At 42.0% G+C, this 21,235-nt stretch overlaps 1 protein-coding gene across 4 annotated transcripts in view; it reads right to left on the minus strand.

The window, feature by feature from the left end:
• LOC138754133 (solute carrier family 23 member 2-like) overlaps positions 1 to 21,235 on the minus strand; it is a 78,554-nt gene that overhangs the window by 42,481 nt on the left and 14,838 nt on the right. For all 4 annotated transcript variants that reach the window (XM_069917989.1, XM_069917987.1, XM_069917988.1 and 1 more), the window contains 2 exons: positions 14,247 to 14,363; positions 551 to 708 (listed from right to left, as the gene is read on the minus strand). In XM_069917989.1, coding sequence (XP_069774090.1) covers positions 551 to 708; positions 14,247 to 14,363 — 275 coding nt within the window. The remainder of the gene's footprint in view (positions 1 to 550; positions 709 to 14,246; positions 14,364 to 21,235) is intronic.

Genomic DNA, 21,235 nt, shown 5'->3' on the forward strand with positions numbered 1-21,235 from the left:
AAAGGGTGGGTGGAGGGGCAGGGGAGGAACATAGAGAAGAGGTCCTGGGTGGACATGGGTGGGAGGGCAGAAGAGAAAAGCTGGAAAGTGATAAGGGGAAGGGGGTAGCTCTCAGAATGGAGGAAGGGGGGGAAGAGAGAGAGAGAGAGAGAGAGAGAGAGAGAGTGAGAGAGAGAGTGATTGAGTGAGAGAGAGGCGAGAGGAAAGAAAGAGGAGAGAGAGAGGAGAGAGGAAAGAGGGAGAGAGGAGAGAGATTGCTTTCTTACATTGGCATCCAGGATAAGTCCTGGCATGCCCGGTCTTCCCAAGGAAGTAACCCCGCCACAGGGCTCCCAGTGGTTCATCACCACTTTAAAGCTTAGCTGTCCAATCAATGCCACCCAGTTTATTTTTGCTTCCCCATTCTGTTCATTTGAAATGGGGGCCCGCATTTTTACTGCACCCCTAGGATGCCCACAAGTGTTCTTCAGACACTTTGGAAGCACTCTCCCTCTTGTAACATGCAGCTGAATTGGAGTAGCTTCCACATTTCCACTGGAATAAGACCTACCTGCATCCTAGCGTGCTTTGCAGCAGTGTGGTCAACCCCACGCAGAAGAAGATGGTGCCAATCAGCTGGCTCGTCGCCCATTGGTCGAAGCCAACGCACATGGCGTCCACCAGCAGGAAAGGAACAGCGATGGTGCCGCTGAAACAGGTCAGGTAGTGCTGGGGGACAACAAGAGAGAGAGAGAAGAGGGAGGTCAGCGCATGTCACGTCTTGGTAAGACTCCTCCCCTGGGGCACGTCATAACACCAAGCGATGGAGGACGATGGGTGACCTAACTGAGGTGTACAAGATAAAAGTAAAAACACAACGCTGGAGAAAGCCAGCAGGTCAAACAGTGTCCTTTATATCGCAAAGGTAAAAGGTGCACAATGAGAGGCATTGATTGAGTGGATGGCCAGAGGCTTTTTCCCAGGGGCTGAAACAGCTAACACAAGGAGGTATGGTTTTAAGGTGCTTGGAGAGAATGGGTTAAGTAATATTTTCTTTTCATACAGCATAGTAACAGACCCTTTCACCCCACGAGGCTGTGCCACCCAATTACAACTAATTAACCTGTACATACAACACTACAGTACAGTACAGGCCCTTCGGCACTTGATGTTGAGCAAACCCATATATTCCTTAAAGAAAACGTACCCGCAACCCTCTATTTTTCCCTCATTCATTTGCCTGTCTAAAAAATCTCTTAAATGCCCCTCTAATGCTTCAGCTCCACCATCACCCCCAGCAAGGCTTTCCAGGCACTCTCTATGTTTAAAAAACTTACCTCTGACGTCTCCCCTAAACTTCCCTCCCTTCTCTTTGTATACATATCCTCTGGTGTTTGCTATTCCTGCCCTGGGAAACAGGCACTGGTTGTCCACTCTTTTGATGTCTCTCATAATCTTGTAGACCTCTATTAAGTCTCCTCTCATCCTTCTGTGCTCCAAAGAGAAAAGTCCCAGTTCTGCTAACCTTGCCTCATAAGCCTTATTTTCCAATCCAGGCAACATCCTGGTAAATCTCCTCTGCACCCTCTCCGTAGCTTCCACATCCTTCCTGTGATGAAGCGACCAGAAAGGAACACACGAAGTGTGGCCTCACTAGAGAAAGGTGGGAGGAAACTGGAGCACCCAGAGGAAGCCTACGTAGACATGGGGAGAACGGACAAATTCCTTACAGACAGCTCCAGATTCACACCCAGGTCGCTGGCGCTGTAAAAACATTTGCGCTAACTGCTACGCTAACCATTATGCCCTATATAATTATAATAATTAGATAATAATGGTTTCTAGATGGGCATATGAATATATAGGGAAGGAGAGAGGTGGATTACAAGCAAGCAGCAGAGTGGGCCAAAGAGCCTGTTGCACTGCTGTACTGTTTAATGTTCCAGCACCACCACCATGAACGTCAGACGGTCTCTCCTGTTCTCCGCCCCATCACGGATCATGACTTTGCTTTTCCTCCTCTGCAACTCCAAATACATTTGATGGCTGACGTCTCCCCGTCCTGGTGAAAGGTCATTGACCTCTCCCACTCAACAGAGCCCTTGGCTCCAAGCCCGGCTTGGTTTCCTTGAAGCCTGTTTCAGCCCCATAGACCAATTCTCTTTCAAAAGCAACGCCAAGCGAGAAACCTTGAAAGGCTTCTGAACTCTTTGAACACGGGTGGTTAAAGCTATGATTCCAGGAAGACTTTGAGGAAAGAAAAGTTCCTGACAGGAAGGCAAGTTAACAAAGGCAGCACTATCAAACAATAAAACCCTGTAAAAAGCTTGTTCTCTAAACTCCCACCACGCTGTTCCCACTCCCACCTGTGGGACAGTCATCAGCCAGCCATCCCAGCCAGCTGACCCACAGAGTGGAGGTGCACAACAAGGATTCTCCGCCGTCTACTCTCACAGCGGGGAACAAATCCCCAACCTCCAGTGTGGCCCCTGCCCCGAACTCAGCTGCTTCAAGCTCTTCAATCACAATCGCTTGCTTCCCAGAACACCCAAACCCTTCCATTCATTTTTTAATACAGAGCAATCCAGTTTCCATCCACCCACCCCCACCCCCAACTAATTTCCTCTGTAATCTATTCTCCCCACATTCTCAGGGTTGGGGGTGACGTCAGAGGCAAGTTTTTTTTTTTAACTCAGAGAGTTGTGGGTACCTGTAATCCATTGCCAGGGCACAGATAGAGGCTGGTACAAAGTGGGTATTGAAGACTCTTGGATAGGGACATGGATTATAATTTTTTATTTTTCACACTGTGAACCACATCAACCAAAATACATACAAACATTTCCCTCTTAAATATACAGTGGCATTTTCTCCTTTTTTTCCCCCCTACCTTCCCCCTTCCGACCCCCCCTCCAAAACCAATAAACATTCAACATATACAATACAATAAAACCATTAAACAATGTCATCACACAATGAAAAATAAACAAGAAAAATTGTGTCATCTACTTTTACACACTGGATCAAGTCATTTTGTCTTCTTATCGTTTTAGGGGGTGGAGGTCCGAGGTAAGCCCTCTCTGTTATGTTCCATGTACGGCTCCCATATTTGTTCAAATGTGACATTATTTCTTAAATTATGTTATTTTTCCCAATGGAATACATTTATTCATTTCCATGTACCATTGCTGTACTCTCAGGCTCTCTTCTGATTTCCAAGTTGACATTATACATTTTTTTGCTACAGCTAAGGCTATCATAATAAATCTTTTTTGTGCTTCATCCAATTTGAGGCCTAATTCTTTACTTCTTATATTACTTAGAAGAAAGATCTCTGGATTTTTTGGTATGTTGCTTTTTGTGATTTTATTTAATATCTGATTTAGATCTTCCCAAAACTTTTTCACTTTCTCACATGCCCAAATTGCATGTACTGTTGTTTCTGTTTCCTTCTTACACCGAAAACATCTATCTGACACTGTTGGGACCCATTTATTTAACTTTTGGGGCGTGACATATAACATGTGTAACCAATTATACTGTATCATATGTAACCTTGTGTTTATTATATTCTTCATAGTTCCAGAACATATCTTTTCCCATGTTTCAGCTTTTATCATTATGTTTAAATCCTTTTCCCACTTTTGTTTAGGTTTATAGCTTATTTCATCATTTTCCTTCTCTTGCAGCTTGATGTACATGTTCGTTATAAATCTTTTAATTATCATTGTGTCTGTAATCACATATTCAAAGCTGCTTCCTTCAGGTAATCTCAATCTGTTTCCCAATTTATCCTTAAAGTAGGCTTTCAGTTGATGGTATGCAAACATTGTACCATGAGTATTTCTATATTTGTACTTCAGTTGTTCAAATGTTAATAAATTATTTCTCAGAAAACAATTTTCTATTCTTTTAATTCCTTTTCTCTCCCATTTTCTAAAGGAAATGTTACGATTGTAAAAGGGATTAGCTGATTTTTGCGTCAATAATAACATCTTATTTCCTTGAACTGCATGAATTAAATTAATAAATTTACAGACATTATCCACTGTTCGTCTTTTCTTAATAAATCCAGTTTGATCTTGTTTTACTATTTTTGGTACACAGTTGGCCAATCTGTTTGCTAATAATTTTGCTATTATCTTATAATCTGAATTAAGTAGAGATATTTGTCTATATGATGCTGGTGTTAGTGGATCCTTTCCAATCTTTGGTATTACTGTAATTATTGCTATCTTATGTGAATCTGGCAAGATTTGTGTTTCTGCTATCTGGTTCATTACTTCCAGGAGAGGAGAAACTAATAACTCTTTAAATATTTTATAGAATTCTATGGGGAATCCATCCTCTCCAGGTGTTTTATTGTTCGGCAGCTTTTTTAATATATCCTGTACTTCCTCTATTTCAAATGGTTTTATCAGTTTGTTCTGTTCCTCTTCTTGCAATTTTGGCAGTTCAATTTTAGCTAAAAACTCTTCTATTTTATCATCTTTCCCCTCGTTCTCAGTTTGGCATAATTATTCATAAAATTCAATATAGTTCTCATTAATCACCATTGGATTATATGTAATTTGTTTGTCCTTTTTCCTTGATGCCAATACAGTTCTTTTAGCTTGTTCTGTTTCAAGTTGCCAGACTAGTATTTTGTGTTTTTTCTCCTAGTTCATAATACTTTTGCTTTATTTTCATTATGTTCTTCTTCACCTTATACATTTGTAATGTTTCGTATTTTATTTTTTGTCTTTTTTTGTTACATCATCCCTTGTTGCTAGTTCTTTTTCTGAACTTACTATCTCCCTTTCCAACTGTTCTATTTCCCGATTGTAGTCCTTTTTCATCTTAGTTACATAACTTATTATCTGCCCTCTAACGAAAGCTTTCATTGCAACCCATAATATAAATTTGTCTTTCACTGATTCAGTATTTATTTCAAAGTATGTTTTAATTTGGCGTTCAATAAACTCTCTAAATTTCTGCCTTTTAAGTATCCTTAAAAGTATCCTTTTAACCTCCATCTATATGTTTTTGGTGGGATGTCCTCCAGTTTTATTGCTAATAACAGGGGTGAATGATCAGATAGCAATCTAGCTTTATATTCAGTTTTTCCAATTCCAATTCTCCCTTGAATATGGGCTGACAACAAAAACATATCAATCCTTGAGTATGTTTTATGCGTACTCAATTAATATGAGTATTCCTTCTCTCTTAGGTGCTGTCTCCTTCATATATCCATAAGTTTCATTTCCTGCATTGATTTAACCATAAATTTGGCCACTTTATTCTTTTTGCTAGTCTTTTGTCCAGTTTTATCCAACATTGGATCCAAATTAAGGTTAAAATCCCCTCCTATCAATATATTCCCTTGCATATCTACAATCTTCAAAAAAATATCTTGCATAAACTTTTGATCCTCTTCATTAGGTGCATAAATATTGAGCAAATTCCAAAATTCTGAATATAGTTGACATTTTATCATTACATACCTCCCTGCTGGATCTATTATTTCCTCCTCTATTTTGATTAATAAAAATTTACCAATTAATATAGCTGCACCTCTAGCTTTTGAATTAAATGATGCTGCCGCTATGTGTCCTACCCAGTCTCTCTTTAATTTATTATGTTCCACTTCAGTTAGATGCGTTTCCTAGACAAATGCTTATATCTATTTTTTCTTTTTTCAGTAAATTTAATAGCATCTTCCATTTAATTTGGTTATGTATTCTATTAATTTTTATAGTCATATAATTAAACATGGCCATCTCATATCCTGTTTACACCTCATTTCTGCTTCCTCACCACCACCATCCCCCTTTTCATCTCTGTTTTCCCTTTCTGAACTCAATGTATGACAACACATTTAAAACATAAAATACTTCAACAACTCCCACATCCAATATTCCCTTAGCCCCAAATGTCCCCCCCACCCCACTCTGAGTTGCCACTTATCCCTTGCCAGGCAACCACAACTCCCCTCTCCATTTGGATTGTGAACCCGCTCGGAAGTGTCAACTGATTTCGCAGTGATGGTTATTCTCTCCCACCCAACTCCCCCCCACGAAGATTTTTTAAATTTTTTTTTATTTTTATACACACATAACAAAGTTCACCCTCTTTTTTTTCCCCCTTACTTCCTTTCTTCCCTTCTCTTTCCCTCCTTTAGTTCTTATATATACATTATTTTTACATCTTTATATATATTTTATTGCCATTCTTCATTCTTGTTACATCTCTTCATCTCTCCTTCTGTCCTGAAGGTGTTCTGCAAATTCTCGTGCTTCCTCCAGATCTGAGAACAGTCTGTTTTTCTCCCCAGGGATAAATATTTTAAGCACAGCTGGATGTCTTAACATAAATTTATAACCTTTTTTCCATAGGATCGATTTTGTTGCATTAAACTCCTTCCTCTTCTTTTAAGAGTTCAAAACTCATGTCTGGGTAAAAAAAATATTTTTTGACCCTTGTATTCCAATGGTTTATTGTCTTCTCTAATTTTATTCCTTGCCCTCTCCAGTATATTTTCTCTTGTTGACTATCTCAAAAACTTTACTAAAACGGATCTTGGTTTTTGATGTGTCTGTGGTTTCGGGGCTAGTGTTCTGTGTGCCCTTTCTATTTCCATTCCTTCCTGCACTTCTGTCATTCCCAGGACCTTTGGGATCCATTCTTTTATAAATTCCTTCATATCTGTGCCTTCTTCACCTTCCTTTTGGCCCACTATTTTTATGTTGTTTCGTCTACTATAATTTTCCAACATATCAATTTTCCGAGCTAACAACTCCTGTGACTAACTTCTTTTTTAATCACTTTCTTCCAATTTTCTTCTTAAATCATTCACTTCCATTTCTACAGCCGTTTCTTGTTCTTCCACATTTTCTAATCTTTTCCCTATTTCTGTCATGACCAGCTCGAATCTATTCACTTTTTCTTCTGTACTTATCATTTTTCTTTTAATTTCACTAAATTCTAATGTCAACCATTCTTTTAATGCTCTCATTTGTCCATCTGTTTTACCTTCTATTTCTCTGTGCAGATCTTGGTCTTCTTCTTCTGTGTTTGTCTTCTTCTTCTCTTGCTTGTATCTGTGTCTCTTCTGACTTTCCTGATGAGTTGCTTGTCTCACTTTGCTGGGCTTCTTGTCACCAACCTCGGGGAATGGGCTCTCTTCTCCACGACGGCTCCCTGTTTCTTCATGCAGGTAAGGCCTTCTCCTTTCTCTTCCGGGGTCTTTTCTTCTTTTTTTCCCCCCATTGTTTTTACTTTTTCATTCTTGGGTGCCATTTTCTTTTTTTCTCTACAACTTTATCTTTTATTTATTATGTTTTGTATTTCTTGAATTTTGTATTTCTTCACTTTATTTCTTCTTTTCTGGAGAGGGCTGGTATTTCCCTACTGGCCACTACTCCATCACGTGACTCCTCCAGATAGGCTCATGGATGAAGAAAATTAGAGGGCTATGGGGGTGAGGTGGGGATTGCTGTGGAGCTGGTTGACGCAGGTCTGCACAATGTTGTGGGGTGAAGGGCCTACACAGCAATGTAATGTTCTACGTTCATCAACTTCCTCCAAATTCTACCACTTGCCCACCCACCAACAATTGTCTTGGGTAAACTTATACCTCTCATTTTGTTCGTTTTAGATTGGTCACAGTGTTTGAGCTACCGAAAGAAAATAGACACACACCGAGAGCAGTTCAGTTTATACAAGTCTTTATTACTAAATCTAAAGCTGAATTCACACTACAACATGCAAGACCTTCCCAATTATACTTATCAATGCCTGGACTGGTCCCAACTGCCAAAGCGAGGCGACGACTGCACACTTGTAGTAGGTTGTCTGGGCGCCGGTAGCAGCCTCTCCACCTCCCCAAACCGGGTCGTCGGTTTAAGAATCTTGAAGTTCTTCTTCTTGCTGAGAAATGTTGCCACCTCTTGGAGAGTCTCAAACTTCAGCAGTGGGACCATGGCTTATATTACCTAAAAGTTGTTTACTTCAGATCTTATCTCTTTGAACAAATGATTTAATTATCTTCAAGGTCTCCTGACAGTCTGCGACCATCAAAAGACAACTGCATCTCTGGGCCTCATGATGGAAGCTAGGTAATGTCTACTGATTCATATGCATCCCTGGGCCTCATAGTGGAATTGAGATTATGTCTTCTGATGCAACTGCATCCCTTCTTGCATAAGCTGGTCTAAATCCTCCATTACACACCAGTGCCAATTAACCTCCCCACCCATACATCCTTGAAAGAAAAATTAAAAAAAAAAAGATATATTCAGGATGCAGAGATGGGCGGAGAAATGGCAGATGGAGTTCAGTCCAGGTAAGTGAGGTGATGCATTTTGGCAACTCAAACCAGAAGCTGGAGTATAGAGTTAATGGTCGGACACATAACAGGGTGGAGGAATAGAGGGACCTTGGGATTCAAATCCATACAACTCTCCAGGTCGCCGCCCAGGTTGATAGGATAGTTAAGAAGGCCTATGGGCTTCATTAATAGGGGGATTGAGTTCAAGAGTCGAGAGGTCATGTTGCAACATTCTGGTAAATCTCCTCTGCACCCTCTCTACAACTTCCACATCCTTCCTATAATGAGGTGACCAGAACTGAACACAATATTCTAAGTGTGGCCTTACCAAAAAGTTGTAGAATTCAATCCCCCTATTAATCCCAGCATCATATTCATAGGCCTTCTTAACTATCCTATCAACCTGTGCGGCGACCTTGAGGGATGTACGGATTTGATCCCCAAGGTCCCTTTGTTCATCCGCACCCTTAAGTTAATCGACCATTAACCCTGTACTCAGCCTCCTGGTTAGTTCTTCCCAAGTGCATTGGACGGAAATGCATCCGCCACTTTTCTGCCCAACTCTGCATCCTGTGGAAGTTTGTAGATGTCTGCTGAGAGTTTTTTCTCCAGGGATAGAGACAGAGAGAGATCGAGAACAGGGAGAGGGTTGCTGGAGACAGACTAAGTGAATTTGAGGTCAGGATGGAAGTTGGCAGAGAAGTGGATAAATGAAAGAGCCAAAGGATCCAACCCTTTATTTTCAAGCAGAGGCAACAGTAAAATGGGGAAGTGCACCAGAGGGCTGGAGAAACTCAGCAGGTCATGTCGTATTCCTGGAAAGCAGATGGCAATTGACGTTTCAGGCCTCAGTCTCTCGTCAGGAGCCAAATAGAGAACACGCAAAGCTGTGCACAAACAAGCCACTGAGATTCACAGCAGGTCCATCCGTTTTTGTCCAATTAGCAGCATCATTCCGCTTTGCTCAGAGGACAATTTGAGATCTGGAACCAGTTTTAATGTCTTTTTTTTTTAAATTTCCCAAGGCTGGGCATCTTCCACATTTTTAGCTCTAAGTTAATTTCCCCTTTCAGCGTTGCCCAGGTTACACATCTAAGCAGGCTGAGTCAGTGAGCAGGTTAATGACACACTGTCAAATAAACAGCATCAACATCCCTCTAGGCCAAAGTTTGCTCTTCCCATCGAGCCTTAATCGAGTTCTTGCTCAGTAAAAGGTTTTAATTTTCTCGTGGAAGATGCAATTAACTTCGTCAACAATTCGGCAATCAAACTGCAGGCTGAACTCTGACCCTGCCCCTCCATGCATTGCTAATTCTTTTGCCGTGAGTTTGGAATTATCAATAAATACTTCCCCCTCACCGCCTGAAACTTTCCAGAGGTGTAGGTCAATTAGGTGTAGTTGGGAGTCATGGTCTCTTCAGACCATTTACCGTACTGTATGCCTGTCTCAGCTGCAGGCGACACATTAGCACAAGGCCATAGCAGCAACAGCAACACAGATTCGAATCCACGCGCTGCCTGCAAGGAGTTTGCACGCTCTCCCCGCGTCAGCATGGGTTTCCTCCGGGTGCTCCAGCTTCCTCCCACCCTCCAAAAATACAAGGGGGTTCGTAGGATGATTGGTGTATTTGGGCAGCAAGGACTCATGGGCTGAAAGGGCTTGTTTAAATGTAAATTCAATCCAATGTCGCAGAGCTTAGTGCGGCCGGGGAGTGAGTTGGACAAAGAATGAGGCAAGTAACTTTGGTAAAGGGGAAAAAACAGCAATAAAAAGACCCTCACCTGAACCTGTTCCAGATGTTAACCTGTCCTCAAAGCAAAGATGCTGACAAAAATCCTACTGTTAATTGTGGTGGGTCTGCTTGTCCAGATAGGGCTTTCATGGCTATTTTCCTTCTCCCTCGCTCTCTCTCTCTCTCTCATTTTTTTTTCTTTCTCCCTTTTCATTCACGTCACCATCTCTTTCTCTCACTTTTTAAACCTAATTTAATCTCATTTCATCTCACCCTGCTGTCTCATTCTTTCACCCATAACCTCGCCTTCACTCTCTCTTCTCACCCCAACCTCTCTTCCCCTTTAAGATTTCCATCCGCGCCCTTCTCTCTTCAAGGCCCCAGACTCTGAAGGCAACCACATTACCGGAAGCCCCCATTTGGTTGCCCCGGGTGAGATCAGGTGGATTACTTGTGCAAAATGAACTGCAGAGAAAATCAGGTAACCCCCCCCTTTTTTTGCCTTTTTGGCGGAAAATCTATAACACCTCTATTATTCTTAGTCCACAAGTACTACATTAGTTTACAATTCAGGCTATTCACACAACACACATTGCACACTGAAGCATGATTATCTTCCTTAATACTATCAAACTGCAGGCTGCTTGGTTGACGTAGCGGTTAGCCGTTACAGCACCAGCGATTGGGACCGGGGTGCAAATCCTGCGCTGTCTGTAAGGACTTGGTATGCTCTTCCCATGTCTGTGTGGGTTTCCTCTGGGTGTTCTAGTTTCCACCCACCGTTCAAAATGGAGCAGGGTTGTAGGTGTAACGGATCTATTTTAATCTTTCATTTAAATTTAATGTTAAACTATATTTCTCATCTATAAAAATGTCTTAGTAAATTGTAGAGTTAAAATATTGTATCTGTATTCTTAGTTAAGTTGTGGGTTGGTACAGGGTTACACATAGGTCACTGCACATTTATAGAGAACCACTGTTTTCTGAGAAGGAATTCATTCTTAGACTTGTGTCTTAGACAGACAGAGCTAATGGATTTCAAGTGGGTCTTAATTATTCAAGAGCTGCTGAGAAAGCCATCTGTTTTAAACCAAAGCCACTTAAGCCTCTTGAACAGAGTTGTTATGGATATAGAATGGTTTTGAAAAAGGAACAGAATTTTGGTAGAAATAAAACTGATGGTCAAGAGGTTTCCAAGAATTTGGAATCACTTCAGTGATGATGTAATGGTCACATGACTTGGAGAAATAAATTACCGAATTCAGGCATTTTGAGTTCAGTTTTGGGGAGAAGTCAAAACCCCTGTGACACAGGGATTAAAACCCTGCGAAAGACAGGGTTGAGTTACAGTAGCCAGAATTGGTGTGTGTGTGTTACTCCTGGGAAAAGGAGAATACAGAATCAGTGGCTTTTGAAATAAGGAAGACCAATTCGCTGTCTTTTGGAAAAGTGGACAGATTTCTACTGGATCTATTTTTGTTTGGCCGCTTCATTTAACCCTTGACTGGTTTGTGACTTCATTGTGGAAGAAGATAACTACATTGGTTTAACCCTCATCTGGGTTTGTGAATTCATCGTGGAAGAAAATAGTCACATTGTGAGTGCAGAGACCTGAATATATAATGTTTAAAAACACTTCATAATTATTTCTGAATTGAGAATTTAAGTCCTTCAAGAAGACTAAAATGATGCTGCACTTTTAAGGATTGATTTTTCAGAGTGGGACTTTTAATTACACACACACACACACACACACACACACACACACATTTACATTTGCGCATAGTAGGGTTGAATTTAGTGTTTAGAGATAAGTAAGATATGTTATGTTGTTAATAGTTTAATTAAAACCTATTATTTTGAATTTACCATTTTCTGGTGTTATTTTCCATTGCTGTCACTGTGTTAGTGCTTTTAGTTTCAAAAATAATTGAAAGGGCTATTTATTTGTAACGTAGGTCAATTGGGTGGCATGAGCTGTGGCTGTTATCATGCTGAATGTCAGAAAAATGAAAAACCTTGGGGAGAGGGGAACCCTTCCATCATTTAGCCCCTTCTACACCCTGTCCATTCACTTACAACTTAACATGTAGAAGAGTTGGCATGTCCAAAATGAACATTTCACCCTTAATCCCCACCCACTTCTTGGTGACAATCACTTCTTTATTCACGGAAGTCATTACAATTCAACTAACCCACTCCCACATGTCCTCCCACCACACCCATTCTCACCCACTGGTGATGTCAACAAGGAATTCAGGTGTTTCTTTTTGCCATGCTTAACCAGAACAACAAATGAAGCCACTTTGATCCATCAAATCTATGCTAGCTCACAGAGCAATCCCATTGTCCTTGTGTGAGAGATGGGAAAACTGATCTAAAATTATGAACATGAAGGAAACTGAAATTCATACATCAGTTAATGGCTGTAACCAGTACAAGCAGGATGAGCTTGGGAATTAGGATGCAGGCAGGCAGAGTCAGCACGATTAACATAAGAATCTTCTAGTCTTTGTGACAAGAGCCACCATAAGACTAAGATAAGGAGTGGTAAGGAACAATAGAATGTAGGAAGTTGAGGTAGTTTGGATCAGATAAGGGTCTCCTAGCCCTAGACAGAAGTACCAAGTCCTACATATCTAATTAGTTAACCTTTCACAGATTTATACATATTAAATTAGCCAACCCTAGACAGGATGAGCCAACTCTACATACCAAGAGACTGTAGCTCCGAGAATCAGGAAGGTGTGAATAAGGACAATAACATGAAGGGACACTGACAGGATACCCCCTGGTCCTCCAAGTATACTGAAACTGCACGTAGGCAGGAAGGATTGCCTCTGCCAAACCCATCCAGGGGGCAGAAGAATGTAAGGGGGAGGGTATTCTGATACTGAAATTTACTGTATAAAAGTTGGGTGAGCCCCAGTGTATGTGTGTATTCCCAGGGTAAGGGGAAGCACCCAACTTTGCATTGTTGTTGTAATAAATGTTCTTTGTTCTCAATATTTGTCTCGAGCAATTTCTTTAAAGGTAATTCTGTTTCTAACACTTGCAACCCAAACCCACCAACTCCCTCTAGATCCTACCACTCACCTGCACATTAACGGGTAACTTGCAACGGCCTATTAACCAATCTCCCTGTCTTTGGGATACGGCAGGAAACGTACACAGTCACATGGAGAACATGCAGCCCTCACACAGGGGTCAGGAACAAATGCCTTGACGAAGGGCTCAGGCCTCAAACGTTACATCGCTGCCTCCTTTGGAGGCTGCAGGACCTGCTGGCTTTCTCCAAACCCTTTTGTGAATTTACTCCACCCATCGAAATCCATGCCGCCCAATTACACCAGACTAACCTACAACTCCATACGTTTCGGAGGATGGGAGGAAACCAGACCCCCCGAATCCCACGCAGGTCATGGGCAGAAGGTACGAACCCCTCACAGAGAGTGGGCGGATAAGAACCTGGGTCACTGGAGGCTGTGATAGAGCTGCGCTAAATGTGCCACCATCACCGAGATCCCAGATTTAAATTGGGAGCTTTTCTAATCCTCCCCGGCATGAATGGGCATGAAGTTGACTCCTGAGCTCATCCTGATGAAGGCAGCCTATTAAGGTCACGATGCTAATAGAGCCTCATTTATCTTTCAACTATTTTCTTTTCTTTTTTTAAAAAAAAACCTAAGCAATTAAGGGACAAGGGACCTTAAAAATGATTGATAAAAGATTGAAAGTAATTTTTCCAAAAATTTTCCAAACGAGGGCAAGTCCAAAACATGTGTATCAGTGAGGCCTCAAAAATGTTACATTTATCACTGATTAGGATCAATATCAGAAGCGAGTTAGTTTATCTTTTGAAATATGCGCTCTGTGTATAACCTTAAATTGCAACAAACAGTGTCATGCACAAAATGAGAGTTCATTAATCAAATTGAGAACAATGACCAATGAGGTGATAAATCCAAATCAAGCTTCCTATCTTAACTAGTGAAACTGTTCTCAAATCCATCAAATTACTATATTTAATGTTTTTCTGCAAGAAGACTGAAAATCAAAATGTAAATCAAGAATATTTGTTTCAGAAATCAGAAAGTTTGGACTAAATTACCTAATAGTCATTATTTCAGCCGTCTACATTTTGTTCAGTTGTGCCTTGCAGGACACCAATCAACCCCAATACAGCTACCAGCAAAGAGGACATTTGTGGCTTCCCTCCCACTTACCTGCAGGCCCAAGAATATACACAGGTACCAGGGTGGAACATCTTCAATGGTGTAAATCATGTCCATCCTCTGAGTATCCAGGGCTCCACTGCTGCCGGACACATCTGTCAAGGAACACTGCCGAAAAGAAACACAGATGAAATCAGTGGCGTCACTAGGGTTGGTGTTACCCAGTGCGGTAACTCATGATGTCAACCCCACCCCTGGCCCTCCTCCCGTACCAGACCGTACAGAATCTTTAGTAATGTTTTTTGTACTAAATGTAACTCGTAAAGCATAATTCCCGTAGATGACCGAATGTTACGGCAATAGTAGTGAGATAAACAACTAGCAACATTAAAATTATACCTTTAAAGTATAATATATTTATGTTGACATAGCATTTATGTTTACATAGTTTCATGTAGATAAAGTGAAAATTCGGTAAGAAAACCATAAAAACGTTTCTTAGATTATACAACAAAATTGTTTTGTAAAATCTTTCTGCATTGAATTACAATATTATTAGTGACTGAGCGGAAACCTCTTTTGATTCTTCTCCTTTTCCTTTAATTACTACTTTCATTCTCAACTCAGCTATTGATACAGGTTCACAAATACTACTGATCCCAAACTGACAAACGCCAAAGTACCAACAGCAACGAAAACAACAACGCTGGCTTGCGACGCGAGCAGATGAAACCACGTGATTCAAAGCATCGCTGGGTAGTAACGACAGCTCTGACCGCAGCGCAGTAGAAGGTTCAAAAAGTAATGAGCATCAAGCTTTAGCCTTGTTGTTCTAACGACAGGGATATTTTATAAAAAATAATAAATTTCTGCTGAAACACTACTGTTTCACCCAGTGCAGTCTGACAGGTGTTTGATTAGTCACGGCAGCAAGGGTTATGGGGCTGAGTGGGTTATGGATGATCAGCTCATGATAGAATGGTGGACCAGACTCAACGGGCCGATTGGCCTACTTTTGCACCAAAATCCTGTGATTGTGGGGGGAATAGAAATACAGGAGGAATTTAGCAGTTCACGCAACGTCCATGGGAGACAAAGTAATCGAACTTCTTCAGGTGCAAGACTGGGAGATCGCTTCGTTGAGCACATTTGCTCAGTCCACTGCAATAGCTTGGATCTCCCAGTGGGGAACCCATTTCAAATCCCCGCCCTATTCCCTTGCCGACACGTCTGTCCGTGGTCGTGTGCATGCCAGACTGAGACCATCTGCAAATCGGTGGAACGGCATACCATATTCCGTCCAACCAGATGCCATTAACATGGACTTCTCCAGTTTCTATAGGCCCAACCTCAGTCTTTCCCATTCCCCTATCTCGATAACTCCTTTCCTCAAGCTCTTTTGCTCTGCTCTTTTTCCTCCAGTTGTGCATCCCTTCCCCCCAATCCATGTCCAATTACTGCCTTTTGCCCGTTGGCCTGTGCCCCCCCTCCCTGCCCTTTCTTCCCTCCTCCCCCAGCTTTTCCATCCAGGCACCTGCCTGATTTTTTGCATGTACCTTGACGAAGGGCTTAGGCCCGAAACCTCGCTTAAATACCTTGATCTCTTCTGGTCACTACGAGATCTGGTGAGTTCTTCCAGCATAATCTGAGCTTTTGAACTTTTATTCCAGAATTATTTGTTTACTTGAAATTCAAGTTCGCCGGCTGCAGAAACTGGGTTTGAGCACCACGTACTCTAACCAGGCCTCAAGACAAGCAAGTTAACCAGTGTGTGGTTGAAAAGAGTCAAGAGATTTGCAAACTCTTCAAGGTTCAGTGGTCTGAAGGTGCTAAGTCATTGGAGATATTTCTGACTCAGTGATGCAAAGATATACTCAATTTGTAATCTTTTAGATCTTAAACCACTGGTGCCTCAATAAGACTTGACTTACTGCCATCAAGTCTGGCACTGAGTGACGTGCAGGCTAATTGCAAAAGTCCCTGTCACGCATACCCACGTGTGATGTGAATCCAAAATTTGCCTTGCATGTGGTAATATGCAAGGTTGTACAAGTTTTATTTTATTTTTAAAATGGCATTCCTGAAAAAAAATCATTTCTGAAAATGTGTTGAACAAAATGTCTTAATCCAGGAACTTCAAGGCAATCTGATGATCAGATAGAGCGGTGTTTTATCTGAAGAATGCCATTACCTACTTACAGCTTCCAGTGTGCTTGCAAGCTGTAGAATTGCTCTACTATTGAGTGGTGTCAAAACAACAACCTTGCGCACAACGTTAGCAAAACCAAGGAGATGATTGTGGACTTCAGGAGGAGGTCAGTAGTGGAAAGGGTCAAGAACTTCAAGTTCCTGGTGTCAAAATCTCCGAGGATCTGTCCTGGAGCCTCCCCGTTGATACAATCACAAAGGAAGCTCACCAGTGGCTGTACTTTGCGAGGAGTTTGAGGAGATTTGGTACCAAAGACTCAAAAACTTCTACAGGTATACTGTGGAGAGCATTCTGGCTGGTTGCATCACTGTCTGGTATTGAGATGCCAATGCTCAGGACAAGAGAAAAACTCCAGAGGATTGTTAACTAGACCTGCGACACCACAGGCACCAGTCTTCACTCCATCGAGGACATCTACAAGAAGCAGAGTCTTAAGAAAGCAGCCTCTATCCTTAAGGACCCTCACCACCCGGGCCATGCCCTCTTCACTCTGCTACTATTGAGGAAGGAGGTACAGGAGCCTGAACACTAGGCACAGTGCAGCACAAGGACAGCTTCTTCCCCTCCGCCATCAGATTCCTGAATGATCAATGAACTACAGATATTACCTACTTTTATTAATTTTGTTACATGGTTTATAGAAATGTTCGCACTGTGACGCTGCCACAAAACAATGAATTTCGTGCCATTTTCATGACAAACTTTGATCCTGATTTTTTTTTTAATTGGGTAAGGTTGGGGTTGACAGGAATGTGGGAAAGAATGTAAAAAAAAATTGATGGGAGCATTAGAGAAATGGTTCAGTGATGACAGGCAGAGTTTCAGTGGCTGAGGATCTGTTACCAGATGGATCCCGCTCAGATTCTGGGGATCTCCATGAGTGCAAGAACCATTGTCCCAGATGTTGAAGTGCCATGCTGCTCACTTGGGAAACCAGCCAGGGATGATACTTGTCCCATCGTCTCTCTGATGCAATCGGGGACTTAAGAGGCCCCAGATGCAAAACAGCCCACTGCAGAACACTAGAAATACTGCTAAATGATCTAAAATCTGGATGAAAGAGGGACAGTGCAGGGCTGTATGAATCTAGAGCAGACAGTGAAAGTGGGAAGGGTTAGCCCTCGCTCTCCACTTGGCTCTGCCAAACCCGTCCGTGGACTACAGCTGTAGCTTCAACACCATAGCCTTGAGCAAACTCATCCCCGAACATCTGGATCCAGGCCTCAGTGCCCCCCACTCTCCAAGTGGATCCTTGATTTCTTGTCTAACAGACAGCTATGTGTGAAAATGGGCAACGTCTCATCTGTGATCATGCTCAACACCAGCGCTCCTCAGAGTCCCCACCACACTGCCTCTACCCGTGACGACTGCACAGCTAAACACCATTCCAACTCCATCTTCAAATTTGCCAACAACCTCACAGTAGTGGCTTGTTTCAAATACAAGTCGTTGCAAGTGTTGTAGCCTGGTGCCAAGATAACAGCCTCTCTGTCAGTGCAAGATGAAGAAGATGATCATCAACTTTAGGAGGGGGGGTAGAATCTAACCCATTTTTATTTAAAATCAACACTTATACAAACAGCAAAAACAAGGCATCACATTATTATAAAACTTAAATACGTGTTGATTTGTATAAAGTGGAAAAAAAACTACAAAAACCCTGACTAAACTCCCCCTCCCCCCAAAAAACATCTAAATCACTAATACACATAATGAACATAATTATAAAATTGGATTGCTTCAGAAAACACTCAAAGATCTAAAAAAAATTTCACAAAAGAACATTATTTATTTTTAAAAGACTTCACCGGTCCGGAGGATTCAAAGGAATTATTTATAATTTCAAACCCAATGTCCGAGCATACAGGCTCTAAATCTGTAAAAATACAGAATATTGATCTCAGAATCTACCTACTTGACCATATTCATGATGCAGAAGTGGAAAGAGTAGCTAGCTCCATTCTTCAAAGCAAACAGTGACCTGACCTGGGACAAGCACTCTGACGGAATGGCCAAGAAAGCCCTGCCCTTCCTTAAAAGACTAAGAAAGTTCAGCGTGTTCCCCTGACTCCCATCAAATTTACAGGTGTATTATCAAACATGTATTTGTTGGATGAACTACAGTGGGTGACAAGAAACTGCTCTGCTCAGGATTTTTAGAAGGTGATGAATGCGACTCGGAACATCAGGCAACTCTGAGCTCTCCGCCTGTCTAAAAATCATGTCACTATTGAATCACAGCAAAACAATTTTCCCCTCTTGTATCCTCACTAACAACATGATCAATCCAGCACTCCCACCACCTGCCCTCATCTCACACTATCCAACTACACAAGGGGAAATTTCTGCAGGCAATTAACCTGCTGTTCTCTTTTCTCTCGGAGGCACGCCAAGGGGCTTTGACTGGGATGTATTGGATTGGCGTGGGATGAAGACAACTTGGTGCAAATCAAGATCTCACCAATGTCTCTTGCTCATTAATTTTTAGGACATTGATCCAGGATTGTTAAGGCAACCTGAAGATGAGATAAATTGGTGTTTCATCGGAAGAATGGCAATACCTAGACCAATGGTCTTTCCACTCACGTACTACCTTAAGTAATCTCTTACTAACCAGAGAGCACATATGGCCTAGGGATTGCTTAAGGTGGAATGTGAGTTTGAAAACCACTGAAACCAACAAAATTTCTGGGACAAGGGTGCCACTGGTTATTTAGAAACAGGTGAGAGATTGTAGTAGATAGAACAGCATTTAGGGAGGTAATGTTCGATGCAGAGGACAGTCCAAACAGGTAATAGATCAGCACCAATGCATTCATTCATTTTTTTCCCCCAAAAGAGCTGCCTAAAGCTTTGGCGGAAAGAGAAAAAAACTACCAAAAAACCCCATCTAACTCCTGACTAAACCCTCCCTTCCAATCCCTACTACCCCCCTAAAAATCTAAATTACTAATTCACGTAATGAAAGGTCATTGGAATGAATTGGAACAAGGCCTGAGAAAATGCAATGACACCTCCACCCCCCACACCGAATTGCAAGTTTGAAGATGTGCGACGCTATTACAGCACCAGTGACCGGGCTTCAAATCCGGCGCAATAATGAGATTGCACATTCTCCCCATATCTACGTGGGTTTTCCATGAGTACTCCGGTTTTCACCCATCCTACAAAACATGGTGGGGGGGGGGGGGTAGGGGTAGGTTAATTGGGCGGCACGGGTTCATGGGCCAGAAGGGCCTGTTACTGTGATAGAGGTCTAAATTTTTTTAAAATTAAGAAATGATGGGCAACACAGGACTATGGTTGTCGACCTGTGCCAGAAAGATCCAGTGACTCAGGGCTCTGTGTATGTGGGAACAGTTTGCAGATCCTCCCCGTTTCTAGAGGAGTTTTCTTCAGTTGCTCCACTTTCCTGCCACATCCCAAAGAACACACGGGTTCGTAGGTTAACCGGTTGCTGTGAACTATCTTTATCACAGGGTTGAGTGAGAGAATCTGGTGGAGGGGTGGCCACTGATGGGAATGTGGGAAGAATAGATCAGTTTGAGGTAGATCTAATGCAGGGGTTCCCAACCTTTTTGTTTCTCTGTATCCTTTGGGCATTTTTATAGGTTCCCGTGTACCCCTAAAAATTAAGGATAAAAAAAAACACATTGTGCAATCTGACTGCAGATTACAACACCATGTATTGTACAGTAGTGGTTATTCTCTCAGACCCAATGTACCCCCTGAAAAGTGCAAATGTACCACTGGGGGTACATGTACACCAGGTTGGGAACCCTTGACTGTCAACATGGAATCAATAGGCCAAGGAGGTGGTCCATTAAATGTAGCTTCATTGATTTTTTTTTTTTTACATTTAATTTTGACATACAACACTGTAACAGGCCCACAAGCCCTATCACCCAAATGCCCCAATTAATTTACAATCCCCATACGTTTTTAAACCAGAGCTCCCGATGGAAACCCGCGAGCAGGGGGGGGGGCCGCGAGCGAGGGGGGACCGCGAGCGAGGGGGAAGAGCCACAGACAGATGTCAGTTGGATTGGATAAGAGGAAAGGTGAGAATTGATTTTTACTCTGTGAAGAGCGACACAAAGCACCAAAAGATGGGGGAAAAGGGGGTTGAAACAGCAACCAGAGAAGTCAATGTTAATACCATCCATTTGGAGAGTGCCCAGGCAGAAGAGAAGGTGTTGGTCCTCTAATTTATAGGTTGTCTCGATCTGGCAGTGCATGGACTTGTCAGCAAAGGAATGGTGTTGGGAATTGAAACGGGTGGCTACTGAGAGATCCACGCTATTAGAGGAAAGGGATTTTGATGATCCTCTGTATTGACGTCCAGTCTTATGCATTTCATCTACCATCCCGCATACTGATCCAGCCAGACAGAACACTTTTAGTTGTGCTCTTGGAAAACATTGTCAAGATGGGGGCCGGAGGTCTTGACCTCCTCAACCTCCTTAGAAAGTGTAGGCCATGCTAACGAGAAAGTGTTGTGGTCCAGGATACATCCTCCATTATATGCAAGCCATGGAAATTCATTCCCATGCCGTACAATGCTCTGAGTTCCATTTGTGATCCCGTTTCATTGCAGAGATGGGCAATAAACCAGAAGAACACACAGCCGAGAGCAGAACAATGCTCAGGTTAATATCAAACGCCATTGCATTACATCACTGTACACACCTGGAGACCCTTCTGCGCTAAATATACTCAAGATTAATCCCTTGAGATGTGGGTCAGATCAGATTGCTTTTAAATTTTGATTGCAGTGTGCACAATATCGTAAGGCTTCTAGGCTAATAGATTGTCTTTCCATCTCAGATTC

The sequence above is a fragment of the Narcine bancroftii genome, chromosome 2 (genome assembly GCF_036971445.1).
Source record: "Narcine bancroftii isolate sNarBan1 chromosome 2, sNarBan1.hap1, whole genome shotgun sequence".
Lineage (NCBI taxonomy): Eukaryota > Metazoa > Chordata > Chondrichthyes > Torpediniformes > Narcinidae > Narcine > Narcine bancroftii.